Raw genomic sequence first — 24,526 nt, forward strand, 5'->3', positions numbered from 1 at the left:
TATAAGAGGCTATAAAATGAAGGCTTACCGAAAAATCTAATGTTTTTGGACTAACAGAAAGCCAGCACTCTTGAAATAGAAGGTTCACCATACCAAAGACTGTGGTCAATTACAAAATGTAATTCTCTGACAATGTAGGTTTATCTGTATGCTTGTATGTTATTTTAATATGTGTGTTTGTGTGTGTGTTTGCGTGTGGGGGCGTCGCCGGGTACTCACTGCTGACCAGCTGACCCACGCTGAGAGAGGAGGAGGAAGAGGATGATGATGAGGAGGAAGAGACCTGGCGGAGAGGACTCTGGCTGTGGGGAATGTGGAGCAGGTTGGGCTGAGATGACACTGGGCCTGTCTGAACCTGCTGAGCCTGAGGCAGCTGAAGACACACATACAGAAATTAAATATTGACTGAATATATTCACTTAAAACAACAATACAACCAATATAATATTACACCTTAATAGCACAACAAGTTATCTTCACAATTATTTTTAGGAACTCAGTCAGGGTCTTAGAATAATAGAATATACAAGGTGCAATTTCAAAATGTGGTTGTGCATCTGCAGTCACTTAATCAGCCTATGTCAGATTATTTTTGGGGGGATTGGTAAATGAGTCTAGCGACCAGATATCTAAATTTGTAGTGATGGTCAAATTACAGACCGGGGTGGGGCCCATCGATCATCAGTAATCATATTAAAAACTGAAAACATTTGCCTCTATCCTATGGCAAAATGTGTAGAATTGCATGAAATAAATTATAAAATTGCAAAATCTTCTCTCCGCCCCATCGCAAAATGTGTAGAATCGCAGCAAACTTGCTTTAAAACCACAACATTTTCTCTACGCCCTTCTCTTCACTGTCATGAGGGGGGCCACTAAAATGTTTCGCTTGCAAGGTGGGGGGGTTATGGATGTGGGTATGCAGACCCACAAGCCACTGCCCCTCATGAGGAGTTCCGTTTTTTTGTGGCCCCCACCCCCATCAAAGTTACCCATCTCTGGAGAAGACTATTCAGAGCTAGATTACAATTGAAACAGACAGTGTTAGATTAGTATAAAAGAGACACTCGGTTTTAATACGAGATGAATGGTGGCTCAGCTGTTTGTATTTCTCGCTCTCTTCCGCTCTCCATGAGCATTAACGTCCTCTAGAGGTCTTCATGGGTCCACCTGTACCCGAATACCCGAGACCCGATCCGGGACTCGAGCAGATCCGGATCCAGAATTCTAAATAATTTCACGGGTCTGGGTTGAATCTGATACGACTGTCAATGGTCTCGGCCCGGGTATATGTACTTTCAACTGACTTGTCCGGAAGGGCCCGTACATAAAAGAACGCGACTTCTGCAGTAGAGAGAGACATTTTATCATTTATGCTGCTGCTCATGCTTTTCACGAGAGTGATTGTTGTTGTTTTTGGCCAATCATAAATCATCGAAACGGCAATAATTAGTAGATTTCTAATCAATGGAAGATTCAATTAAAATGACAAATTGAAAGTTAAAGGAGAAGGATAGGCTACAACGACCAAGAGTCAACAGGTAGGCTGCTACTTAATATTCTGAACGGAGTTGTCATTTGTAACTGTAGGATGAGAAAGCACATGCACTGCAACTTCAATTAGCCTAGCTACGGTAGCTAACGTTAGCTAGCTTAACTAGCTTCTCCCAGTTTGATGCAGTCATATTTGATGCTAAATAACCTAGATATGGCATATTATAGTCTACTATAGCGCTAGTCGGCTTGGTTGCTGTCTCTTGTCTCTCCCTCCCTGCTCCCAGTGTCACTCGCTCACAGTACGGTCCCTCCCCGCCTGCTAGAGCAGCACCTCTGTCTCCCTCCTCTCACTTTATCAACTTCGGTCAATAAAGTAGCTTAAAAATATTTATTTTCTTCTGCTTCCCACACTCGGATTGGATCGGGTCTGGATCCGACCAGGTCTATATGGAACGGGTCTAGTTGTCCTCTGGTCCGTTCGGAACGAGTGTCTATATAAACATGTATCCATATCGGGTTCGGGTGGGAAAGCCCAGGTCCATTTCAGAACGGGTCCAAAAAGTGAATACCTCTACCATCCCCTGCCTGCCATACAGGAGTGTAGAAAAAACTTTATGGCAATTATAGGGTGTTTTCTCCATTGCTAATTGCTAATAATTGCTAATAAAGACAAGTCCGCGCAGGAAAAGAACCATGGACACCGCCGCTCCCGTATCAAAGATAATGTATGATTTACAGGCAATGTACTCCGGCTGTAAGAAAACTATGTATTTTCATGTTTGGTGCGCAAATGAATTGCTCTTACAAGATCAAGCTGATACGTCTTCACTCTAAAGTGAAAGCTGTCTCCTCCGTAAACTAGGTTGGCTTTCTCAATACTCTCTCTCGCTATTAATTCTTTTCCCATCGGCATGTATTTGTTTGGAATGGTGGTGGATGTCAACAGCGATGCACATACTGTCAAGACAGCTGACAGGCAGTGAGAATTATCTAGCTTCACTTGAAATATTCGGCACTGCCGGAGCTGACAACCGTAAATTATACCCGTGGAACAGTCGTTGTCTACGAGAGTGGCTTTGAAGTGAGGACCGAAACACATAAACATGATTACAAATGCATTCATTCGTTCACGAGTGTGATCTGATGTTCCGTGAAGTCACACCTACTGCCCTAGCCGTTTACATAGCATGTTTCATTTGTTTTTATCTTCCTTATTTATGGCTGAAAGTCTGGTCCAAAGTAGGTAGACTTAAAGCTTTGACATTTTTTTGTTTTCTTTGGTAATTGTGCCTCTGACGCCTACCATGCATTTACAAGTCCAAAAGTAGGAAGAACATTTACCTTGTACATAACAATTCAGCACTAGGTGGGGTTTGAGCTCACTGTCAAACATATAGCACCATAGAACTCATGTTCTTCTGTGCATGTTCTAGGAGAGCCTCTTTTAGAGGTTCAGTCTTGTGATGTATTGTTACGATAGCTAGAGACACACGATTCTCCTTTTAAATGTGTGATTAAGGAGAATTACGACATGCTCAGGTCACAGATAAGGTCACGAATAGGTGGGGAGGACGAGAGAGAGAAATATAGCGGGTAGTGAGAGAGAAAAAAAAACAGAGTGAGGTAGTGTTTGAGTTTTAAGTGGGGTGATGAAAAGTGTTGTTTTTCGTTTGGCTCTGCAGGGGCTCTGCAGACTGCCAGAGAGGGAGTTTGAGAGGTTCCCTGACAGGTGCTTTACACACACACAACACACCTTTGTGAGGATGCACCATCGTGCTGCTTATTAGCTCCTAAGAAAATAGTATATTTTCAAAGGCCTGACAAATTTTGATATATCACTCTTTCTTTCTGTCACACTTCTGTAATCTTTACTGCCCTAGTCAAGAGACTGGTTTAATCGAAAGCAACCACTTCCAAACACTGGGAGCAATGAAATACTACAGTTGGGAGTTATGTTTATGAGAAGGAAATCTTCTCAAGTTGTGTTTAGACAGAAGATGAGAAGACGTGATAGCTGAAAAAACACCAGACTTGACTAGTATTGTTTCTCACGAGTAAACAGAAAAAAGCTAAATCTACACAGATTTTTGGTCTTCGAATGTACTCAATTGGCATTTTCTGTGAGTAGGAATATATCTTCATGTGTCTTGTATGTGATGTGACTCGTGTTTATGTCTGTGCATGTGTGTGGTTACCTGCTGTCCAGGCTTGATTGGTGACAGCGTGATTCCCTGGGTGTTGATGACAGGCAGGATCTGATTGCCGATCACCGTGGCGATGATCTGGCCCTGGGTGTTGGTCAGAAGCTGAGGTGTAATTGGCTGGACCTGCAGCGCAGGGTTTCCGCCCCCTGATTGGCTCGAGGGCCCCCCAGAGTTGGGCATCAGTGGGATCGTTCCAATTATCTGAAAAAGGAGGGGTGAGAGGAGAAGAAATCAGATGGGTCATTCCATTGATCTACAGTACATGGATAAGGGTAGAAAGGCGATCATCGTTACAACTATTGCACTTATGACCTACTGCACAGAAGTATAGAGCGCCTTTCAGATTCTATATGAACTCCCACATCAAATACGTGTCTATTGCGTATGACAATACGTGTATATCAGTGGACGCACAAACGTTTGGAACGGCAGTATGAAAGCCCAAGCACTTGATGGTTGAGTTCATGTGTGTGAGGGAACGGCACAGACAGATTATCTGATCATCTGTCATAGAGGAGGTTTTATAGGCCAAACCAAGTGAAGGCAGAGCCCACTGCTGGGAGCACACTGCAAAGATCAGCTCTGAGTGCCTGTGTGTGTGCTGGTGCAGACCACTGCCTGTATTATCCATCACCAGGCCAGGAGAGGGGCGTGTGTGTAAGATTCATGTGTGTATATGTGTATTTGTCGGTTTCTGTTAAGGGGGGTTGCTAATACTGAGAGACCCCCCCTTCAACACACACACACACAAGTGCGCTTGCATGCACACCAACACACACACACCCCAAATGTCCAATTCAGCTCCCAGGGTCCCTGGGGTACTTCACCCCCCCCCCCCCCAGCTCTCCTCTTCTCTCCTCCATGGCTGTAATCAGGAAGTGCAGATCAAAGGGGGCGGCAGAGTGTCACCGCAGCGTTTTAGCTCTCAGAGCTGCCAGAGTGTGGCCAAGAGTAGCGCTTTAGGGGGGGGACTTAGCGCCTCTTCACAATGATGAAGGTTAATGTAATCTGTGGACTGGTCCTGGACAGACAGCTTCAGAGTTTCAGTCTCTCTGCCTGTTCTCGCCACGGACAGGACCACAGCATGCAGCCTAATTATGCCAGAGGAGAGTGAACATGGTTGGGCTTGCAATTATTTTACAAAACTTGTCATTTGGACCTGGCTGGAAGATTTGGGCTAGCATTGTTGTATTTTGTTATAGTAAAAAACAAAGGCAAAACATTTTTACCAAAATAAATGGACACAAGCACAATGAATGTTTTGGTAGCTCATGCTGCCTACTTCAAGCATTGTGTATAAATCACCAAAATAATCATATATACTGTAGGTCAGAGATCAAATGAATACACATGCACCTGCCACTATATATAATTTCACAGCGAGATGCAAACAGGTCCCCACATACTGTAGTCCAGCATCTCACTACTGCTTCCAGTGCTAATCTGATTCTCTCTGCCATGCCTCTCTCTGCTTCATTGGTCCCCTCCCTCTCCTCTCCCCCCACTCTGTTTGACATAATGGGGAAGGATCAGTGGTAGAAAGGTAGGCCGGCAATCTGTAATTCATCCCCTCCACGGCTCATTTGCTTACGTTGCTTCGTGTTAAGCGTCAGATAATTTCTCTCTCTCTCCGGGCTCTGTGTCGCCTCCGCTGATTCCCCCTGTAAATGCTCCCTCCTCTCTTGCCACTTAGCATATTTTATTGCGCCGCCCTGATGCTCATGTCTCTCGACATCTGGCTTCGCGTGCCTCTGTGGCGGAGGACTTGTTCCACTCAATTATTCACCCTCGTTGGATTAAGTGGTTATTCTATAAGTGATAAGCGTAATAACACAGGCAGGGAACTGACACCTTGGCTCTTGCCCCCGGATGCACCGCTACCACCACAATTCGTTCTCTCCCTCAGACCTCTTGGATGATCCACGGCAGTGCTCAGATGGCGTTCCTCAAGGCAGTTGATTGTGACCCTGATTATGTAAAACATGTCAATTCTGATGGAAACCTGTAGATTCATGGAGAGGTCCATGGAGAATACATGGTTCGCTGGCAGACTACAGCCAGTTATGGCATTTTATACACACAAAGTCACATAGGTTGTGGCACCTTCGAACAAACAATAGTATAGTCAGCTTTGTCCAACCAGCATTCTTCATGTTTACCTTTCTTCTCTTTGTCTTTTTCCTCCTCATGTATTCGTTTTCCACTCGTGATAGTGTGGCGTGTGAGGAACGGTCAGGACCTCCATCCTCCTCTCTCTCTCTCTCTCCCTTCTCTCAGCAGAACTCATTAAGATTATCCTGCTTTTCTCGTTTCCACAGAAATGCTGTCTCGTCTATCCAGCCAGGCCAGGGCAATCTGTGGTGTTAGCCATGGTGGCCAGACAATATCTCTGGCCATTTTCCCCTCCTGCTATCTCCGTGCTGGGAATAGAGAACCATGTTGGAATAGAGACCCAGGTTGGGAAACGTTTGGAAGTCCTGACTTACTTCATTACAGCTCAAAGACATCAGGCATAACAATTTGATTAAGGATGTTAATTGCTTTATAAGATCACAAAGTCAGATGGAAAGCCCTTTTGATTGTGGTTCTAACACAGTGTGAATATTATACCATATTACAAAATATACAGACACCTACAGTATTATTTACCTGCCTTTATTTGCCCCGCTGTTAGGTGAAAGCAGGTGTTCAAAAGTTTAAATGACAATGTCAGAATATGTTTCCTCTACCTCTGAGGACTGAGGACTGATTTGTATTTCAATGGAGTCCCTCTGTGGTTGTGAACATGCAGGTTAACAGAGCATGTGTGTTCCTACCTGGCATTGTGTGCATTAGTAACAGCAGTCAGCCCTGTGGGCTCTGGCCTTTATCAAAGCTCAGTGAAGAGGATGGATGGGCCCAACAGCCCATGCTCATGGGGGTTTCACCAGGAAACACAAAGACCAGGCACCAGGGTTAACAGCACTGGGAGTCCCCCCATCCCACATGAAAAAATACTACAGTTTACAATAGAATACTACAGTACTTACTATAGAATTATTTAGTAATATTCTACACACTGTAGTATCCCTCGATCATGTGTAGTACTTACTATAGAATTTTGTAGTATACTGTAGAAAACTATAGTAAATACTACGGTATACCTCAGACCGCAAAAACACTACAGTAAATACTACAGTAATTTCCGCAAAAAAATTTGCTCTTTGAGTATTTTGTCCAGTAGGTTTCCTCAAGGAGAAAGCTCCCACTGCTATATCCAAGATAGTAAAACAAAAATACTATAGTAAATACTACAGTAATGTCCGCAAAAACACTTCAGTAAATACTACAGTACGCAAAAACACTGCAGTAATTACTATAGTATACTGCATACTACAGTTTTTTACTACAGTATTTCTGCTATAGTAAACTGGAAATACAGTTTATGTCCATAACAATTCAGTAAATACAATATTCAATGTGCACTGCAAAAAGTGAAATCTAAGCAAGCCTAAATATCTTATATTGAGTGATAATTCACTGTTTTTCTGTACCAAGCTAAATGATCTAACATAATTGGCAGATAATGTAGCTTATTTAAACCTAAACATGGCTTAATACAATAAATGTATCTTATTTCAAGATATTTAAAAAAATATATTTGACCTTAATCGTTGTATTAGATACCGAGGAAACTTAAGTAAAATGGTGTAATGCTTTCCTAAGGCAATCTGTGCATTGATATCAAATTAATTCTTACTATTTTCTCACAACCGAATTCAAAAAGATGGGACTGAAGAGTGGCCTCGTCGACTAGCCTTGGAAAGTGAAAAAAAATTGACAAAATGTAATCAGGCGGATACATGTTAAAGCCACATGATCAAATCCAATGCTTTTCAAGGCCCCTGTCTGGAACCTACTCGAATAAGCTAAGAGGAAGAAATCGACTGGGCATTAATGACAGGGTCACCGACTGTGTTATCTTCTCTTCAAAAGACAAATACTTCATTCAGATTAAAAAACCTATAGGAGAAGAAAGGACTCCAAATGAAGGCAGGACAGGTATTTTCATCCGGATACCTTGTTCAAATTCCTTGTGCTTTTAGCACAGCAACAACGCTGTTACGATGCTGCGTAACCTAGCTAAACGACTGCTGCCTAACCTAGCTAAACCACAACATAATATTCAACAAGCACACACATTTTGGAGGGAATCTAGTTCCTCTATCATTCTTCCAGCAAAACAAACACCAAAGTCTGTTTGGGATTCTACAGACTGACACAAGGGCTGCTTTTATGGTGGGCATTCAGCTTCTGAGGCGCTGTTTGTTGGTCCTCCAGTCAAGTTGCAGGCATGCATTAACCTCTGTAATGTTTCCAGTATCAGAGGGGTATGTGTGCATCCACTTGTGTGTGCGTGCGTGTGTGGTGGGGGGACCCTGGGTTAGTAGTAGTGTAGTGCAGGTTTCAGAGTGCTCAGACTGAACGATGCTCTGAATAATAAGGTGGGGGAGCAAAGGACTGTCGCCTAGGGCTTTGACCGTCTCCGTGACCTTATTATGTCAGCCAGTGTCAGTCGCTGTGACATTACAAAAGCACAGAGCATCCCATCAAATCCATCTCCATGGCGATCTGTCCCCGGCGCTCTGCGCATTTGCAGACCAGGGAAACCCATACTTTCTCATTAGCCGTGTTTACCATCACTCACGCATGCTGTTTACAGAATACACTACATGTGGGCAAACGCATAGAAATCAAATCAAATTTTATTTGTCACATGCGCTGAATACAACAGGTATTTAGCCCACTCTAGCCCGGCCGATGCGGGGAGCTGGAATATAGCGCACCGGGCTATGAGTGCGCACTGGAGACACACTGCACAGAGCCGCATAACATGGGGCCTGACTAGTCACACTCTCCCCACGGTAAGCACGAGGAGTTGGCTCAGGTCTCCAACCTGACTCAGCCAAAAAATGTTTTGGAGTGGCTTCTCGGGCTTCCGTGCTAGCCGTGTACCGTCGTAACGCTGGGCCCCCTTTCTAGCTGCCTCCGCCTTCCTAGCTGCTTCCACCTGTTCCCATGGGAGGCGATCCCTTCCGGCCAGGATCTCCTCCCATGTCCAGGATCCTTTGCCGTCCAGGATGTCCTCCCATGTCCAGTCCTCCTTACCACGCTGCTTGGTCCGTTTGTGGTGGGATGTTCTGTAACGCTCGTCGGAAGGATGAGACCAAGGTGCAGCGTGGTACATGTTCATGCTTCTTTATTTAAAAAAACGAACACCAAACAAAACAACAAAAGAACAACGAACGTCACGTCTTGAAGGCTACACAGAGCTAACAAAAACAACATCCCACAACCTAAGGTGGCAAAACATGCTGCCTAAGTATGATTCCCAATCAGAGACAACGATAGACAGCTGTCCCTGATTGAGAACCATACCCGACCAAAACATAGAAACACAAATCATAGAAATAAAGAACATAGAATGCCCACCAAAATCACACCCTGACCAAACCAAATAGAGACATAAAAAAGGCTCTCTAAGGTCAGGGCGTGACATGATGCTCCAGAAATTAAAATAGTCTAAAGAAGGCCAGTTTTATTGCTTCTTAATCAGCACAACAGTTTTCAGCTGTGCTAACATAATTGCAGAAGGGTTTTCTAATGATCAATTAGCCTTTTAAAATGATCAACTTGGATAAGCTAACACAACGTGCCATTGGAACACATGGGTGATAGTTTCTGATAATTGGCCTCTGCTTATGTAGATATTCCATAAAAAAGCAGCCGTTTCAAGCTACAATAGTCATTTACAACATTAACAATGTCTACACTGTATTTCTGATCATTTTGATGTTATTTTAATGGACAAAAAATTAGCTTTTCTTTCAAAAACAAGGACATTTCTAAGTGACCCCAACATTTTGAACGGTAGTATACATGTGGGTAGAGTTATTAAAGTGACTATGCATAGATAATAACAGAGAGTAGCATTAGTGTAAAGGGGGGGGGGGGGGGCAATGCAAATAGCCTGGGTAGCCATTTGATTAGATGTTCAGATTAAATGAGTCTCATGGCTTGGGGGTAGAAGCTGTTTAGAAGCCTCTTGGACCTAGACTTGGCGCTCCGGTACTGCTTGCCGTGTGGTAGCAGAGAGAACAGTCTATGACTAGGGTGGCTGGAGTCTTTGACAATTTTTAGGGCTGTCCTCTGACAACGCCTGGTATAGAAGTCCTGGATGGCAGGAAGCTTGGCACAGTGATGTAATGGGCTGTATGCACTACCCTCTGTAGTGCCTTGCGGTCGGAGGCCGAGCAGTTGCCATACCAGGCAGTGATGCAACCCGTCAGGATGCTCTCAATGGTAAAACTTTTGAGGATCTGAGGACCCATGCCGAATCTTTCAGTCTCCTGAGGGGGAATAAGTTGTGTCGTGCCCTCTTCACAACTGTCTTGGTGTGTTTAGACCATGTTAGTTTTTTGGTGATGTGAACGCCAAGGAACTTGAAGCTCTCAACCTCCTCCACTACAGGCCCGTCGATGAGAATGGGGGCGTGCTCGGTTCTCCTTTTCTTGTAGTCCACAATCATCCCCTTGGTCTTGATCACATTGAGGGAGAAGTTTTGTCCTTGCACCACGTGGTCAGGTCTCTGACCACCTCCCTATAGGCTGTCTCGTCGTTGTTGATGATCAGGCTTACCACTGTTGTGTCATCGGCATACTTAATGATGGTGTTGGAGTCGTGCCTGGCCATGCAGTCATGAGTGAACAGGGAGAACAGGAGGGGACTGAGCAGGATCAGCGTGGCGGATGTGTTGTTACCTACCCTTACCACCTGGGGGCAGCCCGTCAGAAAGTCCAGGATCCAGTTGCAGAGGGAGGTTTTTAGTCCCAGGGTTCTTAGCTTAGTGATAAGCTTTGAGGGCACGATGGTGTTGAACGCTGAGCTGTAGTCTATGAATAGCATTCTCACGTAGGTGTTCCTTTTGTCCAGGTGGGAAAGGGCAGTGTGGAGTGCAATAGAGATTGCATCATCTGTGGATCTGTTGATGCGGTATTCAAATGGAGTGGGTCTAGGGTTTCTGGGATAATGGTGTTGATGTGAGCCATGACCAGCCTTTCAAAGCACTTTTATGGGTTGGCAGTCATTTAGGTAGGTTACCTTGGTGTTCTTGGGAACAGGGACTATGGTGGTCTGCTTCAAACATGTTGATATTACAGACACAGACAGGGAGAGGTTGAAAATGTCAGGGAAGACACTTGCCAGTTGGTCAGCGCATGCTCGGAGTACACGTCCTGGTAATCCGTCTGGCCCTGCAGCCTTGTGAATGTTGACCTGTTTAAAGGTCTTACTCACATCTGCTACGGAGAGCTTGATCACACAGTCGTCCAGAACAGCTGATGCTCTCATGCATGTTTCAGTGTTACTTGCCTCGAAGCAAGCATACAGTAGAAGTAATTTAGCTCGTCTGGTAGGCTCGTGTCACTGGGCAGCTCTTGGCTGTGCTTCTCTTTGTAGTCTGTAATAGTTTGCAAGCCTGCCACATCTGACACGCGTCGGAGCCGGTGTAGTACGATTCGATCTTAGTTCTGTATTGAAGCTTTGCCTGTTTGATGGTTCGTTGGAGGGCATAGCGGGATTTCTTAGAAGCTTCCGGGTTAGAGTCCCGCTCCTTGAAAGCGGCAGCTCTACCCTTTAGCTCAGTGCGGATGTTGCCTGTAATCCACGGCTTCTGGTTGTGGTATGTAGGTACAGTCACTGTGGGGACAACGTCATCGATGCACTTAATGCCATCCGAAGAATCCCGGGAACATATTCCAGTCTGTGCTAGCAAAACAGTTCTGTAGCTTAGCATCTGCTTCATCACCACTTTTTTATTGACCGAGTCACTGGTGCTTCCTGCTTTAATTTTTGCTTGTAAACTGGAATCAGGAGCATAGAATTATGGTCAGATTTGCCAAATGGAGGGCGAGGGAGTGCTTTGTACGCATTTCTGTGTGTGGAGTAAAGGTGGTCTAGAGTTTTTTCCCTCTGTTTGCACATTTAACATGCTGATAAATTAAAGATTTAAGTTTCCCTGCATTAAAGACCCCAGCCTCTAGGAGCGCCACCTCTGGATGAGCGTTTTCCTGTTTATTTATGGCGGTATACAGCTCATTGAGTGCGGTCTTAGTGCCAGCATTGGACTGTGGTGGTATGTAGACAGCTAGGTAGATAGTGTGGTCTACAGCTTATCAGAAGAAGAACATATACACTCTTGAGAAACACATTTTTACACAATTATAAGTAGCCTGCAATATGTGCATTGCTTAGTCATGACCATATTGAGAAAAACTCCCCTGTACGGCAACTCTTACGCCTTACAGACTTCCTACACAACAAACATGGAATAAGATCTGTCTTATCATAAAACTATGAGAGCCAACGTCTAAGGCTTTCGTCAGGCAGTGGTTTTAAGTTAGTGATAAACAGGATAGCGGAAGGAGTGCAGAGAGAGAGGGATGAAACCGGGGTTAAGGTAAATAACTGGCTGGCGTGAAAGGGCACATTGTCCATACGATCTTCCTTGAATATGTGCTGTACACACCTGCAATAAGATGATTCATTAGATAGGGCCCCACTCTGACAAGCGTCATTGTTCAAGCCACTGGCTACTGATGGAACAATTCTGCAGCCACCCTGTAAATATGACAAGGTCAGCATTTTACTGTGACCGGCACAAGAGGAAGAAGGCCTTTGTTTATTCCCAAAAAGCTTAACATATGGCAGGATGTCTGCCACAGGGCTGAAAAATAAACAAATAAACCCCCAAACAACATTGCTACATAAGAGAACTGAATATTGAGACCATCCAGTCTTTGGAGTTCTGTTTGCATGTATCTAGTTAGTGAAAAGTGTTTATTGTAGCACTGAACAGCATGGAAATGTACTGTAACAGTATGGAAATGTACTGTAACAGTATGGAAATGTACTGTAACAGTATGGAAATGTACTATAACAGTATGGAAATGTACTGTAACAGTATGGAAATGTACTGTAACAGTATGGAAATGTACTGTAACAGTATGGAAATGTACTGTAACAGTAACCACCATTGTGGGACGTGATCTTCCGCTAGGTTTTCATTCCAGCCATGTCTTATGAAAAGTTGAAACCTGACATGCATCACTTTTTGTGCTATAAGTGGTATAATGAGTGGACACTCACCTGTCCTTGTGCATTGGTGACCAGCTGCCCCGTGACTCCAGCTTGCAGGTTGGAGAGGGCGTTGCCAAAGACCTGGGACCCGGCGATGGAGCCCATAGCTGCAGCCACCGCTGCCTGGCTGGCCAGAGGGTTCAACTGAAGGTACACAATCCACCATTAGAGGTCAAATATAATAAATGATGCTATTTGATCAGTAGCAATACGGTTGATTGGTATTCTTGAAATGTTAGCATACACAAACATGGGGAGAGAGAGTGCAGGAGGAAGAAAGTGAAGTAGCTTGAGAAAATAGAGTGCCAATGCTTTGTTCCTAACGACAGTCGTACTGTGATGTCTATATGTACAATAGTCCATCATCCAGGCCCTAGAGGTGTGTGCTCCAGGGCCCAGATGAAAGCTTGGGGTGGGCCGGTGAATAAGTGGCAATTTTACCAGTCTAAGTGCTTCCTGTGGCCCCCAGGGTCCAGCACCGTCTCTACAGGGGCCAGGCAGCCCCAGACCATCTAGCTCTAACAATAGAAGGAGCCACGGTGGCCATGCACCACCACCTCAACACCTCCCACTCTGAACCACCGCTCCACCACACCGCTCATCTCGAGGGTTAAAAAATGACCGTCTTTACCCCGGCTATAATGGACTCATCTGGAACCGGTGGACTGGCCAAGCAGTTGTAAAGGAAGTCTCCGTGTGGGCAGAGCCTGTGGAGCTCCAGCCAAGTAGGAGCATGAGATTACCCATATAAATCAAGCTAACCACTTGTTAGGCCTGAAAATGCACTGCTGATTTGGTTGTGGTGCAGCAGAGCAGAGCCTTATTAGGTTGTGCAAGTAGATCGAAGAGCAGGCCGACAGAGGAGACTGTCCAATTACTCAACAGAATAGAGAAATAATAGAAACACTTCTTAAGCTGCGACTGGCTTGTGCTGGTGGGCAATAATGTTATGAAGGGCTAATGTTCAAACAATTGAGGCCTGGTGAAACAACTGAAAATCCTAATAGCACATAGAAAATGCATAGGCAAAAGGATAACCATGTAAAAACAATATGGATAGATTTAACTTCAATGAATAGTGGATGTGCAATGTCTTTCATATACTTCTGTATCAAGGCACAAGGCAAGACCCAAATGCAGACACAGGAGGTAGATGGTTAGAGTCTTACAATGTTTATTAATCCAAAGGGGTAGGCAAGAGAATGGTCGTGGACAAGCAAAAAGGTCAAAACCAGATCAGAGTCCAGGAGGTACAGAGTGGCAGACAGGCTCATGGTCAAGGCAGGCAGAATGGTCAGGCAGGCGGGTACAAAGTCCAGAAACAGGCAAGGGTCAAAACCGGGAGGACTAGAAAAAGGAGAATACAAAAAGCAGGAGAACGGGAAAAACGCTGGTTGACTTGGAAACATACAAGAAGAACTGGCACAGAGAGACAGGAAACACAGGGATCAATACACTGTGGAAAATAGCATAAGCACCAGGGACATGGCTTTTAATCTTCTTCCCATTAAGCTTTTTCATTTTCAGAATCTTATCATGCTGAGCCTGGCTACCACAAAATATGAACAATCTACCATTTCCAATGAACCAAGCTAATTTCACTTCACCAACCTCTTTCTCTATGGCATTAGTTAGTTAGTCGGATAGGGTGTAAGTGAGGCCCTGTGGTCTCATCAAACACTATCACCTCTTTCCACTCAAACACATCATTACTCTTGCTTCCTACCTTTGCCCTCTTTATGCTTTCTTTACTAAACGCTCAACTGCTTTCTGCATCATGATCTCTCTTCTTCCTATGACTTTCCACTACCGACCATTCCAGTCCTTGACCCTCATCCTCCCACCCAGAGCTGACACCCATATTGTTCGCATTCCTGCACAGCTGTTGCTTTTCCAACTTTTTCTCAATTTCCTCCCTTCCACACTACTCGCCGCCATTTCCGACTCCCGGGCTCCCCCTCTCTCCTTCCACCTCGAGCTGGCATCAGCTGTGTTTACTTATTTTGTAACAGAGAACATGATTGGCAGACACAATTAGCAGAGATGGTACCCAGGTTTTGATTGGTTTACTGTTATAGTACTTGGCAGCATTTGCTTGACGAGCTAGCGAACTTAAAAATAATTATTTAAAAAATAAAATTGAGAATAGAGATTGCCAACAAACGGAAATGTGTTTAGAAAAAATAAATGTAGCTTATATGAAGAAAAAAAACGCTCCACCTCGCCAAGGATCGATTATCTTGAAAACTAAAGCAGATATGGTGCTTCGGCCCACCGGCTAAATCATTCTGTGGGGACCTGAGCTTTGTTAAGCTGAGACCACTCAGTTGCCATTCATCTTTTATGGTACCCCCACCACTATATTATTACGCCTTCTGAAATCAAATGATGAAAAAATGCCACAGAACGATCAATACTTTTTCATTGACAGTAAAGGTTAAGCACATTAAGAATGACACTGCATTTTTCTTATGAAATCATATTTCATGTTGGTGGCCTCAAACTGGCCATGATTGATATTGGGTCCCCTAGTCTGAAAGTCATCCCGTTTTTTTCCCCCCCCCGAAAATCGTAGGATTTTCTTTAAATGCCCAACCCGCGTTCGTCTTTCTGACCAACTTCAGTCTTAAACGTTAAGAAGAAATGTCTGTTCACTTTAGTTACTCATCCTTCACAGAGGTGAAGTGCATTTGAGAGTCGCATTCAAGCTTTTACTCGTCATTGGCTAATTGACATATATCATTATCTCAAAATGATTAAACATATGCACACAATTTCCATATATCTCAGGAGGGTTGTAAACTTTTGACAATTGTATTTGTTTTTCCATGCTCTTGTTCCAAGAGAACCTTATGAAAAAAATCGCACATTTCACGTGATCACGTTGTTGCACTGAAGTTAATGTGTTAACATGTGGCAACATTTAAAAGCAACACGTGATAACATGAAACTACATATGTGAAAACATTGAGCACACGTTGGAAGCATTATCTCATGTGAAATAAACGTGACAACATGGTGATACCATGAAACTAAAATGCTAATTCTATTTTCACATGTAAACGTTTTTCACACGCGAATCTGCAAATTTCATCAACATGAAAACATGTTATTCTCCTCACATGAGAAAAGATGGTGCTAACATGTGAACTCTAAATGTAATACATGTGAACAACTGACCTCATGTGTCTCTTTTGACAGCTCAACATTTGAAAATGGCTATTTACATTTTTTGGGGAAGGGAAGTAAAGAAATTCTATGGGGTTTTAAGGTAGGTGGTACGCTGTTCAGCTAAAATAGTGTAAACATCTTTAATCAATATAACTACATTTGACATGATCATTTAGTGCTGACTTTCCAAGATGACCCCCAACTTGGATTTGAACTCACAACCTCTGAATTTGGGGTCTGCTGATATGTCTGCTGATATTTCTGCTGCGCCACAAAGTCGTCAGCGTTCTCAGAAGTCCCCTAAAGATTCATAGCATATAATACATCGCTGCACTTAGCAAAAGAGTGCAGTCTGCACTGCTCTTTTAGTTATCAATTCATCTGATTATTCTGTCATTGATTTCATTGACTTATTTAATGTCCAATGTTGGTGGGTCATATTATTCCGTTTTAATAATACTACTGAATCCCTATGATGAATAAAATCGTTTTTCCAAAGTGCAGTAATACAGGTGAAATCAGTTATTGATGCAGACGTGGTGGTGTAGCAGGAAGTTTGGAATGTCGTGTTCAAATCCCAAGTGAGGACATGTTGAGTAATAACTACTGTATAAATAAACATGCACACTTGTAATCATGTATTTTAAATATGTACGTTGAAAACACTGAGTTTTTGTTTGCAGGGCATCACCTGTGAAATGTCATGTAAAAAATATCCACATGTGAAGTATCATCATATGTGAAGTGTTCCAAAACCACACGGTTTCACATGATTTCACATGTCAAATTTCATGTGAAATAACATTTTACATGTGCAAAACGTGGACATTTTACATGTAAAATCATGTGAGTTTCTGCATGTGAAATCATGTGTTTTTTTCCACAAGGGGAGGCTTGTAACTTACAATCAATTTGCTCTAGTCAGGGTAGTATTATTGTAAAGGCCAGCGCAACAGAACAGAAGAGGAAGCATGTATTTCATTACTTGGCATACAGTAATCGTTTCGAAAACATGTCACTCTCCTGTGAAACGGATGCCCTAAAGGACTCGTGTCATTTTAAATAGACATTTTTGCCATGATACACTGACTTCTAACCTTCTAAACTTATCTTATTCATTTTAGATCATATTGAAGTTGATGTCAGTTAGAGATAGCAATAGTTTGTTTATTTTGACATCTCATGGGATCAGGAGAAAGAGAAACAACAAAATAAAATCTGGCTAACCCATGGAATGGCAAGATTCCTTCGTGCCAAAAAGTATTTGGAGTGGGATTGGTATCTAGACAAAATGGTAGTGTATGGACAGACTGTTTAAACTCTTCTCTATGACAAAGCTTGTAGTGTCACTATGACAATAAGGGTTTAGCCTGCTATTATTGTAATAGTGACATTGAGATATACATTTCTCTCCCGTTGATGCAACATGTTCGCAAAGTGACATTTTAGACAGAAATAAAGGATGAGTGTGACGAGGAGCCAGGTTTGCCTCTATATCTGTCCTGGTGGGGGGGATGGAGAGAGCCAGCCAGACACCCTCATCCTGCTTTATGACCACGGTGCTGGATTTCAGAGGGTCTTATCCGGGCCAAATCTTCAAATAAATACATGTATCGGTGCGAAAGTGGCAGGAAAGGTCGGCTGGTGATATCGGTCAGTAAGGGATTGCATTAACAGATAATCCTCCCTTCATTTCTGAGTGGAGCCGCTCTCTCTCTCTGCTCTCTGCTGAGGGGGAGAGGATTTGTGTGAGTGAGAGGTGATACAATGGTGGAGTCCAGGTGAGGCAGAGAGGGATTTGGTCATGATCGTTTTAACATCATGCCCTTAGGTGATTTGGTTATGTCAAGCGATGCGCTCGTCTGATAAAGGGGATTTCCTTATTTAACCGGGTTAATGATGTGCATTTGGTAATACCGCGGGGTGATGTGCTAGCCTGATAGAGGCACAGTGGAGAGGAGGAGGTTGTAGAGAAGGGCGTCTACGCTACAGCTAGCAAAGCAGAGCAGAGCCAGGCCTCGTGTGGAGTTGGAGAGGTCTGGATCAGTGAACAGATAATGGTACCAGTGTGTGCGTGTGTTGATACTTTAGTGCTATTTCCTTGTGTAGCTATACGTGCCCAACTGAATATGTTGGTGGTCGTATCATTGTGTTTGCTATTCCTCTGCTATTCGGAGGCTATTATTCCGGTAAATCCAGGTAAAAAGAGATAATCGACTGGGCTCTAGCCTAGGGTCTTGAATTGGGTAATATGGATAGCAGTGTGAGGGAGAACTAGGCACAAGAAGGGGGGATAGCAGTGTTGGACATCTAAACAGGTGATTTTCCGCCACAGTGCCTCCTCTCAACAGCGCTACAGGAGGCAGAAAATGACAGACGTGGCCTAGCATTTGTGTTGATTGCATGTGTTGCAGGAGATAAACAGTGATCTTCCTATTTACAAGGCCGCCATATAAACCATTGTGTTCCAGCCTTTTCATTCTCCCATCAATAGGGTGGTTATGGAGTCTTAGTGGTATGGATCTCAATAGCCGTTCGCTAGGGCCGAATCGTGCCAATAACCCACAAACAGGAGCCCCAGAAATCTGATAATGACATCAAATAGTTGGATAAACACATATTGTGGAGTCACCAGTGAGTATTGAATCTTCTGGTGCTGTGTGATATAAAGGCAGGTGCACTGTAGGACAAATATTTTAATATTATATTATTATATTGAAACAACAGTATGTGATCATCACAGGACCACAAGCCACAGATGTTTCTAGTCACATCTACTATCCATCACTCCCCATAAGCCTTATTCATCACCCTAACTGAATACATACTGTACAGTACATGGGGTCAGTAGGTACAAAAAGAAGGTCCTTGATTCAATGTAGATATCATTCTTTGATAAAGCAGCGAAATTGTTAAAAATACATATTTTCCACCATGGGTAAAATTATGACAGTAAATGTCAACTCTGTTACAGTCACTGTTAACCATGAGGGTCACCTGGTGCAGTAACCCGTCACCTGGTGCAGTAACCCGTTGACCATGAGGGTCACCTGGTGCAGTAACCCATTGTCCATGAGGGTTACCTGGTGCAGTAACCCGTTGACCATGAGGGTTACCTGGTGCAGTAACCCGTCACCTGGTGCAGTAACCCGTTGTCCATGAGGGTTACCTGGTGCAGTAACCCGTTGTCCATGAGGGTTACCTGGTGCAGTAACCCGTCACCTGGTGCAGTAACCCGTTGTCCATGAGGGTTACCTGGTGCAGTAACCCGTTGTCCATGAGGGTCACCTGGTGCAGTAACCCGTTGTCCATGAGGGTTACCTGGTGCAGTAACCCGTTGTCCATGAGGGTTACCTGGTGCAGTAACCCGTTGTCCATGAGGGTTACCTGGTGCAGTAACCCGTTGTCCATGAGGGTTACCTGGTGCAGTAACCCGTTGTCCATGAGGGTTACCTGGTGCAGTAACCCGTTGTCCATGAGGGTTACCTGGTGCAGTAACCCGTTGTCCATGAGGGTTACCTGGTGCAGTAACCCGTTGTCCATGAGGGTCACCTGGTGCAGTAACCCGTTGTCCATGAGGGTTACCTGGTGCAGTAACCCGTTGTCCATGAGGGTTACCTGGTGCAGTAACCCGTTGTCCATGAGGGTTACCTGGTGCAGTAACCCGTTGTCCATGAGGGTTACCTGGTGCAGTAACCCGTTGTCCATGAGGGTCACCTGGTGCAGTAACCCGTTGTCCATGAGGGTCACCTGGTGCAGTAACCCGTTGTCCATGAGGGTTACCTGGTGCAGTAACCCGTTGTCCATGAGGGTCACCTGGTGCAGTAACCCGTTGTCCATGAGGGTCACCTGGTGCAGTAACCCGTTGTCCATGAGGGTTACCTGGTGCAGTAACCCGTTGTCCATGAGGGTTACCTGGTGCAGTAACCCGTTGTCCATGAGGGTTACCTGGTGCAGTAACCCGTTGTCCATGAGGGTCACCTGGTGCAGTAACCCGTTGTCCATGAGGGTCACCTGGTGCAGTAACCCGTTGTCCATGAGGGTTACCTGGTGCAGTAACCCGTTGTCCATGAGGGTTACCTGGTGCAGTAACCCGTTGTCCATGAGGGTTACCTGGTGCAGTAACCCGTTGTCCATGAGGGTTACCTGGTGCAGTAACCCGTGCAATCTCTGGAATAGGATAAAAATTGTCTCTGTGAGCGTGAACAGACCCCTGGAAACGTAAATGTGTGTGACTCAAACTAACTGGAGTTTATTCTGGGCTGGCTCTTCTTATGTGCCTGTTTGAAAGTGAACCGCTTTTCCGGCAGACACAATGGAACAGAGAAGAGCAGAGGTAATGGGTATCAACCCAGGTCAGACAACAAAAAGGGAAGCATCTCATGGGAGTTTTGATATGCTTGATGCATGCAGCGCTCAAACCTTTTTGATATTTACCGCCCCCAAAAGTCACAATAATTTAACAAACAATCATTTTGTTTGTTTTGCAGCCATATGTACATTATCAATGAGCTTTGAACAACATCCATAATAATTCTCTCAGCTCCTTAGAAGGCGCTTATCAGAGAGGATTTAGCTAAGAGTAGACAATTACTGTAGGATGAGAATACTTCCTCTAGTAGACCTACATACACAGTATGTGTAATGGACAAATGATTCTGTACATAAGGGCACAGTATACCTTCCAGTTCTCTGCTGCCAGTGACTGGAACGAATTGCAAAAATCGCTGAAGTTGGAGACTTTAATTTCCCTCACCAACTTTAAACATCAACTATCTGAGCAGCTAACCGATCGCTGCAGCTGTACATAGTCCATCTGTAAATAGCCCACCCAATCTACCTACCTCATCCCCATACTGTTTTTATTTTATTTACTTTTCTTCTCTTTTACACACCAGTATCTCTACTTGCACATCATCATCTGCTCATTTATCACTCCAGTGTTAATCTGCTAAATTGTAAATATTCGCTCCTATGGCCTATTTATTGCCTTCTCATGCCTTTTGCACACACTGTATATAGACTTTCTTTTTTCTACTGTGTCATTGACTTGTTTATTGTGTTATTGGCTTGTTTATTGTTTACTCCATGTGTAACTCTGTGTTGTTGTCTGTGTCACACTGCTTTGCTTTATCTTGGCCAGGTCGCAGTTGTAAATGAGAACTTGTTCTCAACTAGCCTACCTGGTTAAATAAAGGTGAAATACAATAAATAAATAAAAATCTGACCAGTATGGAATAGAATGTACTTCAGCTTGCCTGAGAGGGTCCTCACGTGGAAATGAGGATGATAGCAGCAAAAGGAAGCCTGGCAAAGTAATGCTCTTGAATGTAGCCAGATGCAAGAAGCCCATCTGATAAAGCGGGCCACCCATCTTAAGTCCTGCTGTCATGCTCGTTATCACTCAGCCAAAAGTGTGGCAAAAGTTAACCAAACAGGGAAAATGTACAATAAATAGCGTTTTTGCAGGAGGAAAAACACACAGTGTACATTTCCCCTCCCTCGCTCCCGTTTTCTCGGGCCCCACCTCTCACATCCCTCCATCCCTCTCTTCTTTTCCCACTCCTGAGTGAATGTAATCAGCTGTGACATGAGAAAACACGCTCTCTGTCTGTCAGTGCCTTGCCAGTCCTCTGCTCGTCCTAGCTTCCCCAAACAGCTTCCTTCCTGGGTCCTCCTTGCCATCACATCTGCGACTGGGCTCATGTACATCAAAAGGCCATTAGGCCCTCCCAAACACCTCCCAAACACCTCTAGTCCCAGGGTTGACTGAAATGGCTGGGGGGCAGCCTCACACACTGCTCCTCCACTCTGGGTCCTCAGAGCGTAGTCTGGGTCACTGATGGACCTCTGTTGCCACTCTCCTTATTGGCCATTGTCCCAAATTAACATTCGAAAGGACATCGAACATTGACGATGAGGGATGAGAAGGAAGGTGGAAAGGCAAAAAGAACATCAGGGACAGTAAATGCCATCGGTAACACAAGCACATCGGTAACCATTCAAACCATTCTGATGGCAGTGGGCCTGAGATGGGTGGGAGTGGCGCGTGCTAATGGGGTGATGTCATCATAGCCTAGCAGTCTGACAGTTAGTTAACAGAGGGGTGTGGGAGCTGATCAAATAAAATGCATTAACTCCAGGAAATAGACATCCTTAGTGGTGGGAGAATGGCTATATTTAATGAATTTAATGAGGCTAAATGCTAATGAAGGAAGAGCAGAGTCCTGAAAACGTTCGGGCTAACTATAAAGGGATGATTGAGTGCAGGACAGTGGCCGTCAATCCTCTCGCTCATTAGCCTCGTGAAATTAACAGCGGCTTGAATCGTTACATGAAATCTGTTCTCGCTCATTCGTTGATAATTGTGAGGCTTGAGAGTTCACGATGGGTTCTATAGTCATCCATCAGCAGAACAGTACATTTCCTCTGGTCAGAGGAGCCACCGACTGTGTGGCTAAAAAAGGTACCCTTATAAAACCCCTTTTATTCTCATTTCTCTCTGCTTAATAATCCATAATATTTGGCTTTTTTCGGATGTGTTAAATTTACGGTAACTGTCTATATGATGAAGTACCGTTCGTGGAAAAGAGCTGACCATTGCGATTTTATGAAGTGACACATTTGGTCCAGTTTGCATACAGTTGTACAGTTGGGAAACATGCCCTTTTTTCAAGCAACTTTTCCTTCTCCTGCTGCAGATGTAAAATAGGAGAGAGAGTATTACTCTGGCTGAGAGTGTGAAGTGGATGCATTGCATTCCTGGCCTGTGCTACTTCTCAGTTTACTGCAGTAGTAAGTGAAAAATGAAACATCAGGTGAAAGAAATGCACAGAATAACAACATTAGAGTATCACATGGTATAGAATTAGGGGCTGGTTTCTCAGACACAGATTAAGCATAGTCCTAGACTAAAAAGCAGGCTCAATAGAGATTATTCATAGGAAGTGCTTTTCGGTCTAGGACCAGGTTTAACCTGTGTCCAGGAAACTAACAATTTCTGTTAAAAAGGTTAAGGAACAACAATCACCGGAACAAAATATATTGACCATTGTTCATGACCTGAGGGGAAATGCCGTCTCTTTTCAAGTTGTTGTTGTTTGACATATAAATATAGCATTTGAATTACTTTAATTTCCTCCTAATCAATGACCGGTGATCTTTCCATGTCCTCAATTCAATATAGAAAGGGTCATCCGTGCTCCGGCCTTATAAACACAATAAAGGTAAATGATTACTCTTTACTGTGGTGTCCCAAAATACGGCTTATAATGAAGAGAAATGAGGGAGGTCGAGGGGGAGGCCTGTCATGTGTCATTGACTCCAGAGATGAATCACAAGAGAGGGGCTCTGTGGCCGAGACGTAGTCACCCGTGATCGATAAACCCCACCACTCACACACACACACACACACATTTGCGCACGCAAACACACGTGCAAGCACACACACACAGGCACACATACGCACACGTGCACACACATACACACACACACGCTATATCAGCATTAAGTGGTGAGATGAATTGATGACATTTACAGACTTTGTGTATTGATAATCTGCTTGTTTAACTCCCGAGGCCGTGCTCTTTGAGAAGCTGCTAACGTTATCTAAATCTATTGGTTTTGGATTGTGGTCCATTCACAGAAGCATCAACGTTAGTTTCACTCCGCTAATCAAATGAGGCCGAAGATCCCCCACCAGGATGAATAGAAGATGGTGCCTATACTTCCATTTCCTTAATTCCAATGGTGTATCAGCATTTAGAGTGTAGCTATCGAGTGACCCTAACATAACATGCAAATAACACACTTTTCTGGTCATATTTTGCACTGACCAGAAATGGGGACTTTTGACTTGGCCTATAAGAGTAATGCAATAACATTGCATTAAAAGAGGATGCTTTTTTGCGGTGCAGGTCAGTGCTGCTGTGCAGAGCGGCTGTTTTCCTTGTGGTCACTAATGGGCATCAGAAATTACAGGCAGGAGAATCGTGCCCCGCAGGGGGACTGGCCTCCTCAGTGGAGTGGAGCACTTAGACAGCAGCTTGTGTCTGGGAGCCCACTGGAGGAGGAGGAGGAGGAGGAAGAGGAGGGGGGAACTCAATGTCACGGCCTAGCCTCATAATTTAAGAAACCCTATTCCGTATCCACTGTTAAGTGAGCCTTGGCTTGGCTTCCCAACCCCAAGGCTCCCCTGTGGGCATCTAATGCGTGTCGCCCCCAGTGTGAGTGTAGGTGGATCGGGGAACCAAGTCTCACTACTAGGCTGAGTTGGTTACCTCCTCTCTTCTCCCCAGCTCTCTGCCTGCCCAGTGGGAGAGAAAGGCTGGGGAAGAGGAACAAGCGCCAAAACACAGACGGGAAGTAGTAAATAGGTGAGTATGCCTCTGCAGAGCCACACAGCAACAGAGTGCAGTTGATAAAGGACACCTGCTTGTTACACCCCTAATTAAAAAAAATGTGCAGGAATTGTCCAT

The 24,526-nt window shown here is 44.2% G+C and overlaps 1 protein-coding gene across 3 annotated transcripts in view; it reads right to left on the reverse strand.

The window, feature by feature from the left end:
* LOC139583814 (POU domain, class 6, transcription factor 2-like) overlaps window positions 1-24,526 on the reverse strand; it is a 128,794-nt gene that overhangs the window by 37,571 nt on the left and 66,697 nt on the right. For all 3 annotated transcript variants that reach the window (XM_071415331.1, XM_071415332.1, XM_071415333.1), the window contains 3 exons: window positions 12,888-13,022; window positions 3,693-3,902; window positions 220-373 (listed from right to left, as the gene is read on the reverse strand). In XM_071415331.1, coding sequence (XP_071271432.1) covers window positions 220-373; window positions 3,693-3,902; window positions 12,888-13,022 — 499 coding nt within the window. The remainder of the gene's footprint in view (window positions 1-219; window positions 374-3,692; window positions 3,903-12,887; window positions 13,023-24,526) is intronic.

Source organism: Salvelinus alpinus, chromosome 8, assembly GCF_045679555.1.
Source record: "Salvelinus alpinus chromosome 8, SLU_Salpinus.1, whole genome shotgun sequence".
NCBI classification, from domain to species: Eukaryota; Metazoa; Chordata; class Actinopteri; order Salmoniformes; family Salmonidae; genus Salvelinus; species Salvelinus alpinus.